General features: G+C 41.7%; 1 protein-coding gene across 9 annotated transcripts in view; it reads right to left on the reverse strand.

The window, feature by feature from the left end:
* The window catches only part of PLEKHM3 (pleckstrin homology domain containing M3), a 195,682-nt gene that overhangs the window by 135,778 nt on the left and 37,283 nt on the right, over nt 1–22,621 (reverse strand). For all 9 annotated transcript variants that reach the window (XR_008295538.1, XM_027052332.2, XM_027052338.2 and 6 more), the window contains one exon: nt 14,629–15,564. Coding sequence is in view for 8 of the 9 variants with exons in the window: in XM_027052332.2 (XP_026908133.1) it covers nt 14,629–15,564 (936 nt within the window). In the remaining variant the exon portion in view is untranslated. The remainder of the gene's footprint in view (nt 1–14,628; nt 15,565–22,621) is intronic.

The following is a 22,621-nucleotide window of genomic DNA, read 5'->3' on the forward strand; positions in this document are numbered from 1 at the left end:
TATCTCAACAAAGCTGGGGGGAAATAAACGAATGTGTTTTCAATCTTTTGGAAACTGACACAAGCCTGCATGTCTTTGGTTTTGGAATCCTAGTTCCCTTCTAGAAGTCATATACAGCACGCACTAAATTAGCTAAAGTCAATAAATGAAGTTAATTTTGCTGGTCACTTTTATGATAGCCATTAAAAAAGAAACACTCTCAATGTTAAGCCAAGACTTGAGAATGGTATCTGGGTCAGAGAGTGGGATAGCAAAATCACTGAATGTGCACATCAACCCACCACCCCGAGCTGAGGCCCTGGGAGGGCTCTAACCAGGCTGGGCAGACCAGAGCCGGCCAGTTTCCTGGCTGCTTCTGAAACCTCTTGGTCCCAGGAAGAACCAGAAGACACCACTAGAAATCTCCCCTCCCCAGGTGAGTGCAGTCAGTGCTGGAAGAAACACACTAGCAGCAGACTGGAAATTAGAGAACGAGGTGAGAAGACTGAGGCCTCCTCATCCTCTGAGGGGCAGCCACATATATCATTTATCCTCCTTTCACCAGATTCCATTTTTGCTGTCCGCACTGTTGTATGGTAGACAATTGTCTCCTCTTTTCTCCCTCATTCCAAGCAGGGAGCTTCTAAAACACTTGGAATTTCCTGAGTAATACAAGTGTCTTTATGGTTCCTGAGCCCCTTGGATCACAACTGACTTTATGCTAATGAGGTGACTCATGGTGGGCCACCAAACAGCTTCAGATGGAAGGTGGTCACCAGGACCAACCACATGATTAGAGGGTTTGGTCTTTTGAGCCAGCCTGACCTCTGGGGAAGGAATACGGGCTGGAGATTGAGTTCAATCACAAGGTCAATGATGCAATCAAGCATGCCTATGTAATGAAACCCCAATAAAAACTCTGGACACTGAAACTGTGGAACCTCCTGGTTGAAGAATATACTGGTGTGCTGGGAAGGTGACATGCCCCGATTCTAAGGACAGAGAACACAGAGGCTCTGCATTTGGAACATTCCCAGACCTTGCCTTCTGAGTGTCTTCATTTGGCTGTTCCTGATTTGTATCCTTTCTAATAAAACTGTAATTATGAGGACAGCGCTGTCCTAAGTTGGGAGTTTTTCCAGCAAATTATTAATCTGAGAGGGTTGTGGGAACCCCCAAATTTGTAGCTAGCCAGTGAGAGTGTAGGTGGCCTGGGGACACCCTGAGTTCATGGCTGGCATCTGAGCTGCAGCAGTCTTATGAAGGATCAAGCCCTTAACTCATGGGGTTTGTGCCAACCGTAGGCAGTCAGTGCCAGAACTGAACTGCAGCACAGCAGCTGGAGCTGAAACAGAACATATGCCTATGAGAGAAACTAATGGTGTGGTGCCCAGAGAAGGGGTGTGCACCTCATGTTTGAGGAATCCTAGTCCTGCAAGGAGAAGGTCAACTAAGTTTGGAAATGTATACTTATACCTCTTATCAGAATAATAAAGGCTCTAAAAAGTTACATAGTCAAGAAAGATTTTCTTAAGTCCCTGGAAACCTTCAAGACCATAACTGGTTTTCCAAAAGGGTAAGTTTCAGGTCCATCATTTCTTAATATGGTTAAACAACCTAGATGACTGAGTAGAGAACATGTTGAATGTATCTGCTGATGACTCCAATCTAGGATTCCTAGAGAATATGGTGGAAGTGGGGAGGGAGGGCTCAAAACAGAGGACGATCAGAACAATTGAGTGCACGTACGTACTGTGCACCAGATGCAGAGCTAGGGAGACAGCAATGAACGAGACAACACAGCCCTCACCATTATGGCATTTGCAGTAATACTGTAATGTGGAGAAGACAGGAGGAGACAAGTATTAAATAAACAATTACACAGACGACACTATAATCTCAATTACAACAAGTACTAGAGTAAGAGGTACTAAACCAGCATTACAGAGGAGGGAACTAAATAGGTCTTAAGTCAGTCTGAGGGGTTGGTTGGAGAAGGTGTCCTTGAGAAAGTAATGCTGAAGTAGTGACCTCAAGAAAGAGTTGGGGGTAAAAAAAAAGAAAGAAAGAAAGAAAGAAAGAAAGAGTTTAGGGTAGTGGAGATGGTGGTAATGTTCCAGAGAGAGGCGACTGCAAGTGTGAAGGCTCTGAGGCAGGTGGGAAGGAAGTGGTACATTTGAGGAACAGAGTAAAGTCAGTGTGGCTGGGACTTGGTGTGTGGGAGGAAGTGACAAGAAGAGTTGAAGGTAAAGAGGTGGGCGGGAGTCGAATTATGCACGGTCATCATAAGGATCCTGGTCTTCAAGCCAAAAGAAGTGGGAAGCCACCAAAGGACTGTAAAGAGAGGTCTACCAGGGTCAATCTGCATTTTAATATGATCACATTCACTATGGTTAAGACAAGATTGGGAAAGGTTAGGATGGAAGCAGGAAGACTGGTTGGGAGGCCACTGTAGTTGTCTCGGTGAAAGGTGAGCCTGCTGGTAGCAAAGAAATGAGGGAGGTAAAGGCTACCTTATAATTCAAATACTAAATATACTTATGAAGTATAAAATAGAAACTAGGCAAAACATTAGGATGTATTAAAAAGGAAGCCAGAATATGAGTAAGGACTTGAACTAATCTCTTTCTTCATTCTTATTCACCACTAGGTAGAACCCTATTAGAACACCATGGTGGTTTCCAGAATGTAAGGAAGACATGCAAACCTGAAGATTATCAGCAGATTGACACCTCAGTGGTTAAAGTGTTGGACGTACATAGAAAAAACAGTTAAAAGAAATGTGCTTACATAGCCTAGAGAAAACTATCGTATGGCTTGATTCATTCACTAAGAACATAATGGGTTATGCCAGTGGTTTCTCAAACTTTGTATGTATGCAAATCAACTGGAAAGTTTGTTAAAATCTCCAGACCTGATCTCAGAGATCCTGACTTCAACAGGTCTAGGGAAGTGTCCAGCCTTGTCCCCCCTCATTACTCTTGTGATTCCGGTGCAAATGGTGCTCTGGTCACTCTGAGAAGGCTGAGGTCCTGCCTTTGAAAAAGTCAGACACACATCATAGGCCCATGACAGGAATCCAGGAGAGTGGAGGGGGTGGGGGTTATGGAAGAAGAATGCTCAATTCTACCTGGAGGATTAGAATAGGGCAGGGGTAGGGTAGTCAAGGAAGGCTTGTAAAGCAGTCTTTAAGGGAATAAAGGATCTTTCACACCCAGAAGTCTTCAACAAAGCATAATACAAAACTGTACCCAGAACACTGCCTTGTCACCCCTGATCTTGGGGCTCACTGCTTTGCAGGCCTGCTCCATTTTGCATCTGAAACATGCAAAGGAGTCTTATGCTTTCTTATTAATGTGATTTAATTAAAACACTTTCTGCGTTAATGTATTTCAAGGTATAAAGACTTGCATAAGCAATATGCTGTATACCTGAAATGAATATAACATTATATGTCAACTATATTCAATTAAAAAACAAAATAAAACTTGCATACAGTCACATTTTCTACTGCTAAAATTAACTTTTAGTTTGCCCCTACACCTTTTTCTGGAACTTTATATGGCCCATGTTTGTTGAATGAATGAATGATTGGATGAAAACAATATTGTAAGAAATAAATTGGTATTACTCAGTTACTAGATTTCCTTATCTAGGGATGAATATACTCATTTTACTTAAGTATGCCTTTGCTTTTAGGCAGTACAATGAATTTTAGAAAACCTCTCAAATAGCTCTTATTTTAGAAGAGGCCATGAAAAGCTTACTTTTTCAAGGAACTTAGCTAGAAATTAAGGAGAATATTGACCTACCCCTAGGTAGCATACCCCCAGTCTATCCTAAAACCACTCCTAGGCCAATTTCTCTCCCAATGAAATGTCAGTAAATAGAAACTATTAACTCAATGTAGAGTCCAACAGTATATTAACACTTACTTTAGAAGTTTAGCTGGAAATGAACACATGATGAGAACAATGTTAGCCATAAAGGAAGCTACAAAAAGGGACAAGAACTTTCCAGACCAAAGTATAGCAACAAAGACTGGGAGAAATGAACAGCTTTTTTAAAAAAAAAAAAAAAAAAAGATAGCACAGCTATGGTCTATGAAGTTCAGGAAGGTCTATCAAAAGATCCATATCTTCTGAAATTCAAAATGATTTTATTCTTCTGAAACATATCAAAGACCAACATGTGACTTCTATGATGAGATACCAGGAATAAATCAAAAAGCAAATTTATATCCTATAAAATCAAACAGCCTACTTATATAAAGTGATCAAATCTCTCTGAATTTTAGAATGTGAAATAGTTCAAAACTCAAACTATATACCATTCTTCTTCTTCCATAGTCATATTACTACTTCAGTGTGTATCCAGATTCTTAATGCACATTTATTTTTATTTAAAATTATTTTCTAGACAGAAAAAATTAGACTGCAAAAAAGGATAAAAAGGCAAATTTATCCAATGATAAACATCAGAGTCAGGAAAAAGATTCCCAACTCCTGTCTTCTTAGTCAAGTGATATTTCTACTGGTTTAAAATACCTTCCTCAAAGGAAAAAGGTATTATTATTAAATGAAGTTTAAATGGAGGGACCACATTAATATGATTTTCTCTAATCTTCTATAGACAGCCAAAAAAAATCACAGAATAAGAGATAAAAGGGACCATATAGAGCAAGGCCATCCCCTCTAAAATATCCCAGACAGATGGAAGTGTTGGAAGGAAATTCAAAGACCTTTGAGTTCAACTGCATGCTATAATTACTCATTTGTCTGGCTTCCAGTTTTGAATTTCTGTGAGAGCAAATAATGGGATTACTCTGTTCATCAAACATAATGCTTAGAACATAGTAGGGCTTCCATAAACATTTGCAGAAGGGCTGAATTAATAAATCTCTTCATCTTGCAGATGAGAAAACTAGCTCAGACAAGTTAAGTGACTTGCCTGGAGGTCACAATTCCAGTTCTTTCAGTCTTATTTGTCAGGGCTCTTGACACTGTGCTGATTTTCACCCATGGCCATCAGATCTATCTTTGTAGTTAATTTTCTGAATACAAGCATGGGACTATTTATCCCTACGAAAATCACATCTTTCTTTCTATTTTAGAGAGAAAGAGTGTGCAAGTGGGGGAGGGAGGCAGAGCGAGAGCGAGCGAGAGAGAGAGAGAGAGAGAGAGAGAGAGAGAGAGAATGAGAATTCCAAGTAGGCTCCATGCTCAGCACAGAGCCGGATATGGGGCTCAATCCCACGACCCTGGGATAATGACCTGAGCTGAAATAAAGAGTCAAATGCTCAACCGAATGAGCCACCCAGGTGCCCCATATCACTTGTTTGGTCCATTTCTCTAGCTTGTGTTTCAGAATCTGGATTCTGTCATTCAATATATTAGTTGTCCAACATAGTTTTTTAATTTATTATTATTTTTATGTTTTTAATTTACATCGTTAGCATATAGTGCAACAATGATTTCAGGAGTAGATTTTCCTTAATGCCCCTTACTCATTTGGCCCATCTTCCCTCCCACAACCCCTCCAGTAACCCTCTCTTTGTTCTCCATATTTAAGAGTCTCTTATGTTTTTGTCCCCCTCCCTGTTTTTATATTATTTTTGCTTCTCTCCCCTATGTTCATCTGTTTTATATCTTAAAGTCCTCATATGAGTGAAGTCATATGACCTTTGTCTTTCTCTGACTAATTTCACTTAGCATAATACCCTCTAGTTGTCCAATATAGTTTTATGAGAATTCCAAATTTGATAAGTATGCCTGATATCTTTATCCAGATAATTACTGTCCTATGTAGACAAATAATAAAAGGAGCTAATCCTTATATAGCACTTACTATATGCCAGGCACTTTTCCAAGCCCTTTTACCTCATTTTATTCCTACTACAAACTTACGAGGTAGACGTGATTATTTTCTCACATCTGAGATTAAAAAATGGAGATGCAGAAAGGTTAAGTAATTATGTAGGGTCACATAGTAAGTAGCAAATCTGGAAACCCACTCTGATTCCAGAGTCGTTGATCCTAATTACTAAATGATGCTCATTCTCATTATTATCATGTACCTTACCAACAACATGGTAGACTGAAAGGGATCCATTTGTCAACAATCCTTGTGTAAAGCTGCCAATCATTCACAAAATGGCATGACTATAATCTCTGAAAAACCCATGTTTTTCCATGTTGAGGATTTTGCCAAATGCTTTTCTTTTTTCCTTTCTTTTTTTTAAACGTTTATTTATTTATTTTGAGAGAGACAAGAGACAGTGCGAGTGGGGGAAGGGCAGAGAGAGAATCCCAAGCAGGCTCCATACTGCCACCACATGGGGCTCAAACTCATGAAACTGTGAGATCATGACCTGAGCTGAAACCAAGAGTCAGATGCTTAACAGACTGAGCCACTCAGGCGCCCCTCTTTTTTTTTTTTTTTTTAATTTTTTTTTTCAACGTTTATTTATTTTGGGGACAGAGAGAGACAGAGCATGAACGGGGGAGGGGCAGAGAGAGAGGGAGACACAGAATCGGAAACAGGCTCCAGGCTCTGAGCCATCAGCCCAGAGCCTGACGCGGGGCTCGAACTCACGGACCGCGAGATCGTGACCTGGCTGAAGTCGGACGCTTAACCAACTGGCCACCCAGGCGCCCCGCCCTCTTTTTTTAACAGAACAAGTCTTTTGATTTTTTTACTACTCAAAAAATCTTCACTTTTTTATTTAGCTTTCTGACTCTGTGCTTGCGCCTTCAACAATTCCATGATTTTCTGCTCCTCAATAAGGAAAGCACACTTGATTCTGTCACAAACACACTTAGCTCACATGGAACCACCATAGGGCCTGTTGGCGTGTTTTTTCGTTTTAGACAACCTCCTAACTCTAGGTCTCACAGCCCGAACTCCTCAAAGCCAGCCTGGGCACACACCACATGCAGATTTTGGTGTTTTCCCAACCTTCTTGGTATAAAGGTAAACCATTCTATTACCTGGGTTCGGGACAGCCTAGTTGTGTCAGAGGTTGTGTTGTGTGTGTCAAACCTGACCATTCAGAATGCCTATGGGCACTGTCCCAGGAAAAAAAGAAAAAAAAAGCCCAAATGCTTGGGCATGGACCTGACCTGGCTGTCCAGTAATTCCTCATTTTCCTTTGTGCATCCTCAACCAGGGGATGAGTCGTGAGGGTCCAGACCATATCTTTGCTTCTCTTACATCTCCCATAGCACCTATTACACAATGAGCCCATAACAAGAATTCAAGTTTTTTTTTTAATTTATTTAATTATTTTGAGAGACAGAAAGAGACAGCTCACATGAGTAGGGGCAGGGCAGAGAGAGAGAGTGGGAGAGAGAGAATCCTAAGCAGTCTCCCTGCAGTCAGCACAAAGCCAGACATGGGGCTCGATCCCACGAACCATGAGATCATGACCTGAGCAGAAATCAAGAGTCAGAGGCTCAACTGACTGAGCCACCAAGGCACCCCCCAAAATTCAAGTTTTATCTTTGATAGATGGGTAGTAAAAGCCAAGGAGACTTCCTGGAGTTGAATTCTATAGGAAATCTAAGGATGAATTTTAAAATGGGAAAGTGAGGGGCATCTGGGTGACTTAGCCCACATTGGGGTCCACGCTACCAGCGTGAAGCCTGCTTGGGATTCTCTCTCTCTCTCTCTCTCTCTCTCTCTCTCTCTCTCCCTCCCTCTCTCTCTCTGCCCTTCCCCCATATGAACATGCACTCACTCTCTCTCAAAATAAACTTTAAAAAATAAAATAAAATGGGGAAGTGGGAAGAGACGCTACTTTAACTCTTTAGTTTTCAAATTCTCTACAACAGGGATTCTCTAGCATAGCCAGAAAGGGAGTGTGTCGAACTCCAAGCCAGTGGCCATGACAGCCTAGCCCCTTACCTCCCAGTCCCATTCCCCTGTTCACCCCCTATAAGCCCCATGTCCTCTTGGAGGGGATTCTATAAATCACTAAGGAGCACAGCCTGCATATTACTCCTACTTGCATATCCCAAGGTACCTGGCAGAGCATGTATGTGGAGCACATGAGGGGTTTAATAAATGCTTGTTGAAATGAACCCACCACCAGAACTCCACTGAAAGATCTGCCTATCAGCAACCCTTTCATGGTCATATTAAAGGTTAGGGAAATAAAACTTAGCCCTTCAGGACACACACATATGAGACTTCTCCTCTGGGAGACAACAACTCAATACACTAAAAAGAAGACAACACAAGATAAAAAAGCAACAACAAACTAAAAAAAATTCTCTTTTATCCAAGCTCTTTATATGTTTGGAGGGGACTATCTAAGTTTTTCTTTATTGCCTTATTCTCCTCCAATTAGCTACCTTCCTATTCCTTAACTCAAATAAATCTTCACCTTATTATCATCATTCCTAGCAAGTGGGACACAAATTTGAAAACAGTACTAAAGATAGGAATTGGAGATATCAAGGAAAGTCAATTCTTTTTATTTCTGTCCCTCTTTTCCTTAGCAGATCTTGCACTTTGGCTACTAGAGGATCCCCTAATTTTTCACATGAGAATCAAAACAGATTTTGGCTATGCTAAAAGTTTTTTTCCCCTTCAAGAGCATAATATACAACTTCCCTTGTTAAAAACCCACATATCTTTCTTTACCTAGACTCACATGCATAATCAGCTCCCAAATTCAATTTCTCTTTTTCTTAAGAATTGCTATTCTGCATGATTTATGCTAAGGCCAGTAAGTAACTACCCCAACTCAGAAATGTTGCTTACTTCCAGACTGGCAGCTATTTAATGAATAATTAACCACTCCATACTTTCTATCAGGGATGCTTGTATTACCAGGGTAAAGGTATACTTTATGTCTAAACGATGTCATAAAATAGGCCTTTGCCAGAAAGACGCCCTCATTTATCAGACGAAATGCCTTGTGGTATTAACAAGGTCGATACTGTTTGTTTAATATATTTTGCTTTCATAGGGGCTTGAAATGATTTGTTTTTGCAGCTGTAACGGAGTTAAATTAGGGATTTAGCTTCTGCTCAGCTAGTTGAGCATATATAACCAGGGGCTATTAATTATCTGCCTAGAGGCCTTTAGTCCTCTTCCCACTGCTTCCAGCGTCCTGGGGGGACGGAGTTACGCCCCCAGCAGCCAGATTCCACCCTCAAATAACCAATCCCGGCTTCTCAGGAACTGGGGAGAGACGAAATCATTCAAATGGTTATTTCTTACTCCACAGCCGCCCTCACCCCAACATGTAAATGTTATTAGTGGGTAAATTTTTTTTCAAAGTTGAGTAAGGAATTTAAGAGAAAAATCTTAGTTCAAAGACTAGTTTCAGACATCCATCCTCACAAATGAGAAAATAACAACAAGAAAAAACTTCTGTGACCCTGAAGTACTAATAATCAGCCCCTTTCTCCTTTTCACTCTTCTCACACTGCTGTTCTGTCTTAAAGGGAGCAGGGGGAGAGGAGGAAGTTTGCTCCAAAGATAAACTTGTCAAAAGCCTGCACTACAATTCTCATTCCTCTCTACCTGTTTGTATCCTCTGGGAGCAGCCACCGAAAAGCTCTGGAGAAAAAAGGCAAGGGGAGAGAAGGGGCCAGAAGGGGCGAGAAGGGGTGGGGGCAAAGAAAAACTAGAGTGCAATTCAAACAAAAATGAAATCACACACACACACACACACACACACACACACACTCTCCCTCTCTCTCTCTCTCTCTCTCTCTCTCTCTCTCTCTCTCTCTCTCTCTCAGACACACAAAGAGAGAGAAAAAGTGCTCCCCCCACCTAGGTCCTAACAACATACTTCTTTATCAGAGGTTCATTGTCAATCAATTAGCCGAGGCAGCAGGGGTCTGTGAGGTAGGGGCACCCAGGGAAACAATGGGCAGCCCTGTTGTATTACTATTTAATCACTTTTGCTAAATAAATAGAGCAGCCCCGAGGTGCTGTCATGTCAAGGGAATTTATAACAAAAAAAAAAAAAAAAAAAAAAAAAAAAAAAAAAAAAAAAACTTCATCTTTTCCTTGGTCATTCCTTTTTTCCCTTCAGGACAAGAGAGGGTTATTACTGTAGCCTTAAGTTCCATCTTTGTGTTTCTTGCCTTTGATTCCCACTCGGACCCTGCCACTTTCTGGCACTAATTTGTCAGGCTGAACAAAGAGAGGATTTGTACCTCCTGTAAGGTCTCAATTAGGAATGGCTTCTGCTGTATTATGTGCCATTCAGAGAGGACACAATGCCGGTAATTACAGGAATTTGCACTAAATGGCTGAAGAATTCACAGCAAAACTTTTCCCCCCCTTGGGCTTACTCCTCCCAAGGGCTGGGGGTAAAAAAAGGAAAGCAAAAGCTCTTAATGCCAGAGAGATGTAATTACCAACAGCAGTCCCAAGAGGTTAAACAGCAGCCGAAGGAGTAAAACCATAAAACTGACAGTGTGGAAAGGGTGGAGGGGATCCCCTCGGCTCACTGTTTTTCTTGCTGTGTCTTCTGTTAACATTTTTCAGCTTCCGTTCAGAATCAGGAACACTGTCCCACGGTGGCCATCTGATATCACTCCCAGAGTATAAAGCAGGGACAGAAGGAAGGGTTTAGTGGCAGCGGCACCCAACACAAGGCCCTGGGCCCTTTTCTTACAGTGCTCAGTTGGTAGGTTTCCTGACTGCTGGGAAATTACAGGAAAAATAGCTGTATGTAGTCCACATATCTTCTGAGGGGAAACAGGTATGTGCCCATGTCTAATTCCTGAAGAAAACAGGACTGCTGCCTTATGATCGGATTTATACAGCATTTTGTGAACAACCTAATTTAGAACCACTTATAGCTACATACTTCATAAATATTTTAATAAGCCGCATAATCATTTGTTTTAGCATTAATATTTTAATACCACAGACACCTCATTGCCAAACCAAACTCCGAATCCCAACCAGATTCTTCGCTGAAGAATCGCACCTCATTTTCTTCCGCAGAGGTGTTTCTGAAAAGTTGTACTAAAGCAGCACCAAATGAAATGTTCTGAAATCCCACTTTCACCGTATGCTTCTCTGCTCAGGAACCTTCTGGGACTTCAGGGTCAAGTATTAAGTTCAACCCTATCAAACTCCTTTTGTGGGTCAAAAATGACTGGAGAGCTGCAGTTTCATAAAGTTCTACCTGAGACCACCCCTGGCCATTCTCTGATCCAGTGTGTGGGCCTCACTTCTCTAGCTCTCGTCACAGCTGCCGTGTGCCCTTCACGATGTAATTCTCGGATTAACGTCCGCCTCCCCTGGCGGACTGCAAGTTCCACGAGGGCAAGGAGCACAGCCGCTTTCTTAGAGCAAAGACTCCTCCACGTGCACCTGAGTTTTTGGCACATGGGAAGAAACTCGGCACACGGTAAGTGGTAGGATGAATGAAAGAGCTTCATTTTCAAAGGCATGTTTTGGGGAAGAAAAAAATGCAAGTGCAAAGGCCCTGAAGGCAAGAATGACCAAGGTAGGTTCCAGAACAACAAGACGACCACCGTGACTGGGGCTTCCTAGAATGAGGCAGCCGTGGAGCTGAGAGGAAGCCATGGAACAAACCACACATAATCAAATACAACTATAAAAAGTTCAAGCACATGTTAAGAGATACAAAGTTATACGCATAAGCATGTATTTTCAAAACCATAACCTCAGGCATTTGGGGATGGTCATGGTCCATTTTCTCTGCAGGGGCTCTTTAAGTTTCCAAAAAGGATATCAAAAATTCTTCACCTACAGAAAGAATTTAATGAAATAAGGCCAACTGCACTAATCTGTAGATTTAAAGCCAACATTTGTAGCTCGCCTGGATTGCAACTGAATGACATCACAATAAAGAGCTACTCCGTGCAACTGTCCCCTTGTAAAGTTTTTTCATCAAAAGTATTTAACGGGGAATAATAAATAAATCCTCAAAAAAATATTTAAGGGGGTAGGGACTAAGTGGACATAAAAACTTATATTCTAAAGAGAGTCATTAGAACCATGCAATATTCTGAATTAGCTTCTCCTTAAAATAATAGATAATGCCAAGTTCAACTAAAAACAACTTAATGGACATTTTGCCATTTTGGAAGATAAACATACTATGCAACCAGCTTTTTCACCGAATGCATATCTTTACAAGGATGAAACATTAGGGGACACAAGTACTAAATGAATTGACGGCTGGTTTAGATTAATTGTGTTTGTGAGAAACAGATCGATTTTTAAAGTTTCATCTGATATAATAATCTTTAATATAATGAACAGCCTCCCAAGAAATTTAAAAAACATTCAGAGGTTTGCTTAACGAGTTTTAGCCTTTTTCTTTTGAGACTCTGCCCCCTACAGGAGATGGAGTATTCCTACCTGGGGTAGGAAACCAGTATTGCATATTGGAATTAGGGAAAATGAAAAGCAAGCTGGTAAACCATGTGTACCACAAAGCAACTGAACGTAGCATTTTCCGATTGAAGGGGCACTGAAAGGAAATAAAAATTGCTACTTGGGAATCGGCCATACTGCACAAATTAGGATTGACTTCTCTCCACCCCAAATTAGAACCACCCCCCCTCCCCCCCACCGTGCCTTATTAGAACTCCCAACCAAAGCACGAAGGTAAGAGCTAAGCAGGGCAAATGAGTTTCAGATTACATTTCTCTTGCCTCCTGGATTCCCTATTACCACCCATCCTCAACCTGTTCTCCAACCAGGCCAAACAGTGAGGACATTTAGACAGCACAGGGAGACATCTTAAAACACAGAACCTAAGTAAAGCAGCTGCCAAAAAGTTCTGTCCCTGACCGTTCGGTAATCCTTCCCCTGTTCTTTTCTACTTAGTTTCCTTCTCCCTGCCTCTTCTACTCACCCTTTTTTGTCTTCTTCCCATTTTCATTTCTCCAACTGCTAGATGTGATGGACCTGCTGCATGCTACCTGTACCTGTGTTTCTCCTTCCTCTGAGTGCTAGAAACGTTGCTAATGAAGTCCAGAACGCGGGCAGTGCACCCTCCGTCAGGAAGCAAACTTATGAGAGAAAGGTGGACTAGGGGTCAACTAGGTGACAATCCCTGTGTAACCCTTGAGACTTTTCTTCCCCCTTTTACTAGAAAGTTTCCCAACTCAGCGATTCCAGTCTCTACCTTGAGAACTAGGCTCCGCTATTCTCCTTGATTCTAATAACACAACAGATTTGTTGACCCTATCAGCAATCCAAAGCCACAGAAGTGTATCATGATTCCAGAATGTTCCCAGAATCAGCATCAATAAGTTATTGTTGAGTGACTGAATGTTGAAATATAACGCATGCACTAATAAGACACTAAAATGTCAGTAATTTCTACAAACTATGGTAAAGCCAGTGGCCCCCTATTTCAAAACCATTTTGCAAAAGTAGCTGACTGACTTCACACAAGGACATTCACACCTGCAGATACATGCACATCACCTAGTGCGGCTTCCTTACCAGCTCAGTGTTTCTGGTCTCTCCTACCCAACCCCGCGAGTTTCTGCTCCACAGTTACAGAGCCCCTCTAGAGAAAGCAGGGATGATTCACTTAATCCCCTCGTTAGGTACATTATTTTTCAGCAGAAAAGGGAATCATCACAACTAACCTAAATTCAAATTTTCCCTGTGCCACCACTATTTGGCTTTCAATGCAGGGACAAGCAAAAATTGAAAATTTGGTCTTGGCTGCTGGTGAGTGTCCCATTCACTTTTAAATAACATACTTCAATCTGACACACTTGAATTAAAATCTTCCAAATCAGGTTTCCAATTAGATTACCTTCATGGTAAATTTACCTTAAGGAAAATTTCTTGTCCCAAATTGTGGGGTTTAGTGAAAGGGAAATAATTTGATTTAGTTTCTAGTAGATACATAGATTTGGTTTAGGGAAGATTTTATTCTGTCTAGTTTACTGTTCAGGGGAAAGTGAAAGGGAAGTAGGAGAGAAGTAGGAGAGAGAAGCAGTAATAGGGTTTTAAGAAATAACAGATAATTGGCCTTCAACTCTACTTTGTGTCTCACCCTTCCATAGCAGTTTCAGAAGCCCTGGGCTTCCCCAGGATGAGGCACAGGCCCATCATGACTCAGAGGTCATCTGCTGAATCATCATCTACCCTGCTGTTAGTCACCTCCAGATTTTCTGTCAGGGCTGACTTTAGATTCTTCCTTAACAGGATTTGACAAGGTCATGATCAATGACAGTTACTGGCTATAGACGGTTTTTTTTTGTTTTTGTTTTGTTTTGTTTTGTTTTGTTTTTTCGGTAAGAAGTGTCAGCAGTCAGCTTTTGGGTCTGAATATCTCTTGTGAGACAATTGGTGACATTCACATTCCCAGTGACCTTTATTTAAAAAGACAGAGGAAATGGAATCACAGCAGAGGCAAGAAGCCTAGATTCTAGTCTGGTTATGCTTCGGCTAAGTCATTTGGACTCAGCGGCGTATAGCCTATCTCCTTCTACTGACTTCACCAGCATGGCATGAAGATAGACAGACGTTTTACGGTAGGAAACTCCTTGAAGGAGAGATGCTTTTCAAACAAGAGGTACATGTGACTAGCCCATCGAGGGGATTTTTATAGTGAATTCCAATTGCAGGATTCAGGTTGTTCTTTAGGGAGCTTTAGACTAAAAATTTGCTTCATACCTGCACATTTGAAACTCTGAGCAGTGAGTCCTCGTTCCAGAGACAAGGTTGTCAGAATGCTGAGGAAGCTGGTGGTCACAGACTGACGCTTGTTCTTCCTGAGTTCATGCCTGCCCATCTGATCCTTGGGTCTGCTCCTCAGGGTGACCTGCAGGTTTTGCTCTGAACTCCTCGCCACATTGGCCGCTGTTTTCAGAGCCTCCATCCACTCCTCAGCCCTCTGCCGGGTCTCTGCACGGAGGCGGAGGACATCTTGGGGGAAAATGACTTGAAAGCAAGAGTCACAGTCATCTAGGTTGTCCATCTGGACAGCCAGACACACGTCCACATTGTAGCTTAGCAGGGGATCCTCATCTAGCTTGCCGGGATGGAAAGCCATAAGGTAGGCCCTGCTCAGCACAAAAGTAAATGCCTTCCAGTTGTTTTGGACGGTTAGCCTGTACAGCGTCCCTGATTTGATGATGTTTTGGTATTGTTTGGGGCTCTCCAAGACAGGTGATGGTGCGAGCAGCTCACTGGATTTCTTCTGTAAACAATGGTTCTGTGTACAGTCAGCGTGATGACCAAGTCCTGGGGAGTTTGCCAGCTCATCCTGCCTTCCCACGTAACCAGGCACCGTGGCGTGCACGACTTCCCAAAGCTTCTGCCCCCAGTCCAAAGCCTCCCACGGTGACTCTGCCTTTAACTGGAGCTGAGTGTTGTCATACAGAACAGTATCCACCAGCCTGGCCTCAAGGTTGCCCAACACGGAAATGCTCTGGAAGTGTGAAAGCTGACAGGTGGCATAGAGGGCTTGATTGCCACTGCTGTCTAGGCTGTAGAAGGATAAGTTGTAGGGTGAGAGTTCTGCGTAACAGCTCTGCCAGTAACTGTCATGGTCCTTCCTGATCTCCAGGTACCCCTTCTTCAGAATATTTGGGAATGCTTGCTTGTGTTCTAGAAAGGAAAAACAAAAGAAGCCATGTATTAATTCATCGATACGAATGAACTCAAGGAGACGATAAGGCAGGTGTAAGAAACCAGAGATCAGGGAATGACATCCTTCTGGTTCAAACTAAACACAGTAGAGGTAGTACAATTCCAAGACAGTACAATTCACAAGATGTAATTGGGGGGAAATCTCAGGTCCACAATAGCCTACCTAGGGTGGAATTATGAGCATAAGATTAAGTATTGGTGGGGGGCGGTCTGCAATGTCAGTGTGACATGCGGAGGTCTGTGTGGAAAACTGTGACTCTCCCCCACGGGTCCATGAAATAATTGGCACTTCACCAGGATTTCATGTTTTCTAGGTAATATTCTACAGAAAACCAAATACATGAGAACGAATATTCCTCCTATCTCTTGACCTAACTCCTTGCTAATACACATTGTTTGGGTTTTAGTCAAGCCAGGAACCGCCCGTGGAGAGGACAGAGCATGAAGTATGCTTCTCATAAACTCCTGTTTCTCAGATACCCCCGTTAGTCTTCAAGGCCAGTTCATGAGCCTTCTGTCTTGTAACCAGTTCCCCGGGCTGGACTCAACCAGCCCATGTTTTAGGCCTCAGTTCTCTCTCACCTCTGAGCCTGACTGCGCTTATACTGTTACCGCCTGCTTACAGTGCTCCTTCCTACTGCTTCCACTAGCTACCACACACTTACCCTTCACTTAGCCATCCTGTCTTCCAGGAACAGACCCTGTCCCGATTCCCTCAACCCCTCATCTGCACACACGCGCGCGCACACACACACACACACACACACACACACACACCCCGGGTCAGTATCAGGTATCCCTATTATTCCTCTTTGATGGACTCTTGTCAGGCTGTATTATAACAGTTTATTTAAATTTTTGAACAAATACAATTTTGAAGTTTTTAAAAAAGTCTGTCCTCCCCATTGGACTATAAGCTCCACTGAGGAAAGAGGAGAGGTCTGTCTTTTCATCCTTTTTTACAACACAGAGTACAATGCCTACTACATAGCAGGCTCTTAGAAAGTACTTATTAAATGAGAAATAAAGCTTGTAGCACAACGCCCAGCATATAGTAGATATAATTCCTTTCTCTTCCCCTGTTTCACAAGTTTATCTGGTTGTGCCATCTTTAATCAACGATTAGCTGCAATGTCTACAAGTTTAGTTCCTTAATAGAAGGCAACTGTGACTTGGGAGACTTCCTGATATTTTTATCAGGCATGCAAATGACATCCATGCAAGAGGCAGCACTCTTCCCTGACAGAGATTTTCATTTCTGAGATGTTTCTAAATCTCTTGCTGATACACACTGCAGACAGTCATAAACTAACGCAGTCATTCCCTAAAGAAGACAAATCACACTCCCAAAGGGCATGGTTTCTGATCTTGGCTGAAGGGAAAAAATAAAAAGTAAAGAAATAAACCCAACACAGATCCAGATCTTAAAATAGCAAACCAAAAAAGAAAAGGAGAGAAATAAGGCAGAGAAAAGCCAATTTTACCTGCTTTACATCTCTGGTCCTGACATTCATTAGTATTTCTGTGATAACTCAAAAGCCATTAATTTCTTGCAACCCACACTAATCCCTTTGTAGAGAGAGATAATGGATGCCTATTCTCAGTTATCTATCTTTTTGGATAATGTAATAAGGGAGGCAGTGCTGTTAGAGACACTGCTGCTACCTCTCCCCCACTCATTTCCATCAAGCGCTGATGGTAGTTCGAGCTTTTCCATAATAAGACTTGTAACCATGTGTTCCTCCACCCCCATCTGTCCTGTGACCCAGTGGCTCAGCTATGCATCCCTGAGCAAAATAAAACCATCTTTCTTGCTTTTAGCTAGCAATTTTTCTCTCCTTTTCTTTCCTTCCTGAGAGCTTTTTACAACAGCTAGCATGAATTAGAAATTCTGCTTTAGGGGCACCTTGGTGGCTCCGTCGGTTAAGTGTCTGACTTCAGCTCAGGTCATGATCTCACGGTCTTTGAGTTCGAGCCCCGCGTCAGGCTCTGTGCTGACAGCTCGGAGCCTGGAGGCTGCTTCGGATTCTGAGTCTCCCTCTCTCTCTGCCCCTCCCCCGCTCATGCTCTGTCTCTCTCTGTCTCAAAAATAAATAAACATTAAAAAAAAAAAAAAGAAAGAAAGAAATTCTGCTTTAATTGGGCCCAAGTCAGCAGCAAACCTGCACTAAAATCTCACCTCTTTCTGACTTGGGTGGACTGGATGGGAAATCCTTCCCGGGAATTTCCAAAGTCCCCTCACCTTCTTGATGCAGAGTAAGGGTAAAGAATTCATTGTATTTCCAGACTTTCCCCCCCACCTGTCTCAGCCCTCCTTAAATAGGTACATTAAATTGAGACAGAAAAGACTGGTGTTGGTCACAGGAAATGGTTCATCCTTACAGGCTGCAGTTTGTAGTGTTAATTTCTTGAGAAAGAAAAATCAAGAAGAAGAGAGCAAACGTGATCAGGAAACTATCCTCTGGGGTGCGTATTCCACTCCGGAGGGCCTGTTTATATCAGACCTCACCAATATTTCCTGTGTGAAGTGTTAATTTTCTTTGAGTTGTAGAGGGCCAGAGAACTACCATTTCTCTTTAATCTCTAATAATTGCTACTTTCTATTTCTATCTGAAGTTTATTTTTAATATTTGTGCTACTGACAAATCAGAAGGTATGTATTTAAATCTAAGCTTTCATTAACTTATAGTTCAACTTTTATTTCCCCAGACTGTATCATTTCAACTCATTTAATTAACCTCACACACATTATTGTAAAGTGTTCAATTTCACAAATGAATAATATCTATCTTAACTAATATCATAAATGATTCAGATGGGACCGCTGACAATGATTATAACCATTTCCTCAGTAAAACAGGAAAGGATGATCAAAATGAATCACTGGACCCAAAAAATTTCATACTGAAACCATGAGAGTAATTCCTTGTGAAAAAGGGAGAGAAAAACAAAAACCCAAACCCAAACCCAGAACTCTTCCTTTCCCCCTTGCTTTCCACTTTGGAGCATGAAGAGCCTGTTCAGTTCCTCTAGTGAAGACCCCTTCTTCCTCTTCTCTTCGTCCTATAATACCAGTGCAGTGGTTTAAGGACAAAGATTGCTATTTACTGAAGAGGAAGAAGGGAATTTTCCACACAATGCACCTGATTCACTTCTGTACCCCCAACGTACCAGAGTTCCTCTTTTGCTATTATTTCCTCTATCTGTTCTCAAAAAAGTTTCCGTTCTCATGGCCACCACCTTAATTAAGGTTTGTTTGGGTGTTTTTTAATACCGTGATATAACTGACATACGACATCATATTAGTTTCAGGTGTACAACGTAATGATTCGATATTTACGTATATTGTGAAATGATCACCACGGTAAGTCCAGTTAAGATCCGTCAGCATACCTCGTTACAAAACATTTTTTTCTCGTGATGAGAACTTTTGAGATTTATTCTCTTAGCAACTTTCAAACATGCAGTGCAGTGTTATTAACTATAGCTGCCATGCTGTACCTTCCAGCCCCATGACTTTTTTAATTTACAACTGGAAAGTTGTACCTTTAAGACCTAATCAAGGTCTTAAATGAGCTCGCACCTCTCATCCGCCTTCCCCCTGGCCATCTCCCACACTGTCACCAGGGCCACTCAGCCCTTCCTGTGCCCCCTTCTCAGCCCAAAACCATTCACAGCTTTCCTGGTGCTACACAGTAAAGTTCAAACTCCTTAAAACATTTGATTATGGAAAATTTCAAACACACTTGAAAGCATGTAGAAAACTAAAATAAACAACCACGGACCTATCCCTCAGCTTCAAACAACAAGTTTCTGCTATTCTTCTTTTCATATCCCCCACCCCCTCCAGCTCTGGCTTTTTATTGTTTTTTGTTTTGGTTTTTTGGCTGGAATATTTGAAAGGAAATTGCTTAAAGTTTATCATTTCTACTATAAATACTTCAGCGGTATCTCTAATCTAACAGATAAAACTTTAATACACACACACACACACACACACACACACACACACACAGCATTTTCACACCCAATAACATGAATAATTCCTCATCTAATACCTACTCTGTATCTAATTTTCCCAGATTGTCTCAAAAAATTTCTTTATATGGATGGTTTGTTCAACTGAGGCTCACACACTGATTTGGTTGATGTGTGTTTTAAATCTCTTTAAATCTATAACAGTTCTCTTTTTCTCCTTTTTTTTTTTTTCATGCCACGTATTTATTGAAGAAATTAGTTCATTTGTCCTGTAGAACTTCTCACATCCTGGACTTGGTGTATCCTCACAGTATTGTTTAAATGTTCCTCCGTTTCCCATGTTTTCTGTCAACTGCTGTTTAGACCTTGAGGTTCATTTAGATTTTTTTTTTTTTTTGGCAAGAATATGTCACAGGTGGCTGTTCCACTTCTAAGGGTATTAGGATGGATCAGGAGGTTCAGAAGATGTTAGCCTGATCCCTCTGTTATGACTTTCCTCAGTGAGCTTTCACACGATGCAGGCACTTTTCTCCACTCCTTCATATTTCAGCCAGGTGACCCGATGTTGTTTCTACAACTCGTCCCTCCCAACCTTCGTGCATGTTCTCCCACTGACCTCCCTGCCTAGATCTCCCCTTGCCTCTGCTTGTCCGTTCTTTCCTCCCACGTGAGGGCCGGTACAAAAATCTCACCTATTCCTGAAGACCTTCATCCCCTCTAGTTGAAAACAATTGTCTTCCTCTGAGCCTCCAATACTCTATGGCTGCACTACTCTGATGACTCAGGTTTCAGATGCTATTTCACATTTGTCACATATGCACTACATTATTTAATAAAATTATTCAAAAAATCAGAAAGAAATGTAAAAAGCAACAACAAAAAGTTTCTGCCTCCATAACCCAGCACCCGCAATCCTCTTGCCCAGACTGTATGCGATTTGGTATGAAGCCCTTAGACATGATATATATGTAATAATAATATAAATAATAATTATAGGTATATTATATTTGCTTATATAATTATGAAATGGTTATGTGCTTTCATTTTGGTTACTTTATGCAATTCTTTTTTTAAGTTTATTTATTTATTTATTTTTTAAGACAGAGAGTAAGAATACAGGCAGGGGAGGGGCAGAGAGAGAGGGTGAGAGAGAGAGAATCCCAGGCAGCCTTTGCATTGACAGCGCAGAGCCCGACGTGGGGCTGGACGCGGGGCTCGGACCCATGAACCGTGAGATCGTGACCTGAGCCGAAACCCAGAGTTGGACACTCAACCAAGTGAGCCACCCAAGGGCCCCTGAAATTTTATCTTTTTAAAAACCACCATACCCCAGATTACAATAAATGAAAGAAACGTTTAGGTAATCTGGTTTCCTGAGAAAACCTGGACTGCCTGAGTCCGCACAATGAATGAAGTCACAAGAATAGGATTCCAAAGGTCAGACCATGGTTGCAGTGAGAGACAAAGAGCAACACTTTAATGTTTTCAAAGAACTCAAAAACCCAATGTAGTGCCAATATTGCAAATCAAAGTTATTTAGGCAAATTTTAAGGAAATATTTAAATTCTTACAACAAGATCAATAAATGTGGAAGAAAGCCAAAGTAGAGTGTGAATGGAGGGTACCCATAATCCTTCAGAATAACACTAAGACAAACCTAAAAGGATTGCCTTTCAAAATCGGGCAGATACATTACATTTCTTTTGTCGTGGAATGCCTAGGGAGCCTTTTGGGTCTTAAAAATGAACATGAATACCATTCATGGGGGTTCCACCCTCATGACCTATGCACCTATCAAAGGCCATGTCTCCTAATATCATCACTTCAGGAGATAGGAGTTCAACATATGAACTTGGGGAGTGACACAAATATTCAGACCGTAGCACCAAACAGAGACTCATGTTGCTCAATTTCTATCCTATCTTTCATCCTGACAATTTATTCTTTTATTCATTTCGGTGAATCCCACACACAACCCCCAGAACACTTTTTCCACACCTCTTTTACTCTTCCCAAACACCTAATCCCACTGCCTCATCCTTTGTGCACTGCAGGAGCTCCTTCATATATACTATGCTTGGCTTCATGTTGGCATTACACTAATCAAGGTCTTGCACAAGTGCTACAGAAGAGGACGGTGGTTAAGGCCACCGGTGCTAGAGCCAATAAGCCTAAATTGAAATCATAATTCTGCCCTTCCTGGCTGTGTGACCATGGGACAATTACTTAACCTGAGTCCCAGTTTTGTCATCTTTAAGATGGGCTATAATAAGAGCACCTACCCCATTGTCCTGCTGTGAGAAAGAAATGAGTAGCTCTTAGAACAGTGCCTGATACATGGTGAGTATTTAATACTTGTTTCCTATTTTAGCCGTCCAGTCTCAAAGGAAGAGTCTTCTTGTCTCGCTGTTAAAGATAAGCCTTCCACCTCTACTCGGTCCCTAATCCTTTCCCACTTCTTCAGACTCTCTTCTCCTCTAACTAACATTGAAATATTATCCCTCCACTAATGTGTTTTCCTCCTGTCTTCCAATATTCTGAGGACTATATCTACTAAAAAAGCATTCACAGGGCGCCTGGGTGGCTCAGTCGGTTAAGCGTCCGACTTCAGCTCAGGTCATGATCTCGCGGTTTGTAAGTATAAGCCCCGTGTCGGGCTCTGTGCTGACAGCTCAGAGCCTGGAGCCTGCTTCGAATTCTGGGTGTCCCTCTCTCTCTCTCTGCCCCTCCCCTGCTCATACTCTGTCTTTCTCCATCTCTCAAAAATAAAAAAATGTTTTTAAAAAATTAAAAAAAAAAAGCATTCACTTGATCCTATTTTTCGTATGGCTCAATCTGCCTCTTTCCTGCAGATTTCAAATTCTTACAATGTGTATACCTCCTTCCTGTTCCACACAATCTGGCCTCTGATTATTAACCTGACTTCATCTCACATCATCTCACATCCCTTTCTCACATTTCAGCCACACCCTTTTATGTTCTTTAAATAAGTTGAGTGTATGGTAGCCTCGGGAACTCTGAGGTTGTTAAATCCCCC

Source organism: Acinonyx jubatus, chromosome C1 (genome assembly GCF_027475565.1).
Source record: "Acinonyx jubatus isolate Ajub_Pintada_27869175 chromosome C1, VMU_Ajub_asm_v1.0, whole genome shotgun sequence".
In the NCBI taxonomy this organism is placed as follows: domain Eukaryota; kingdom Metazoa; phylum Chordata; class Mammalia; order Carnivora; family Felidae; genus Acinonyx; species Acinonyx jubatus.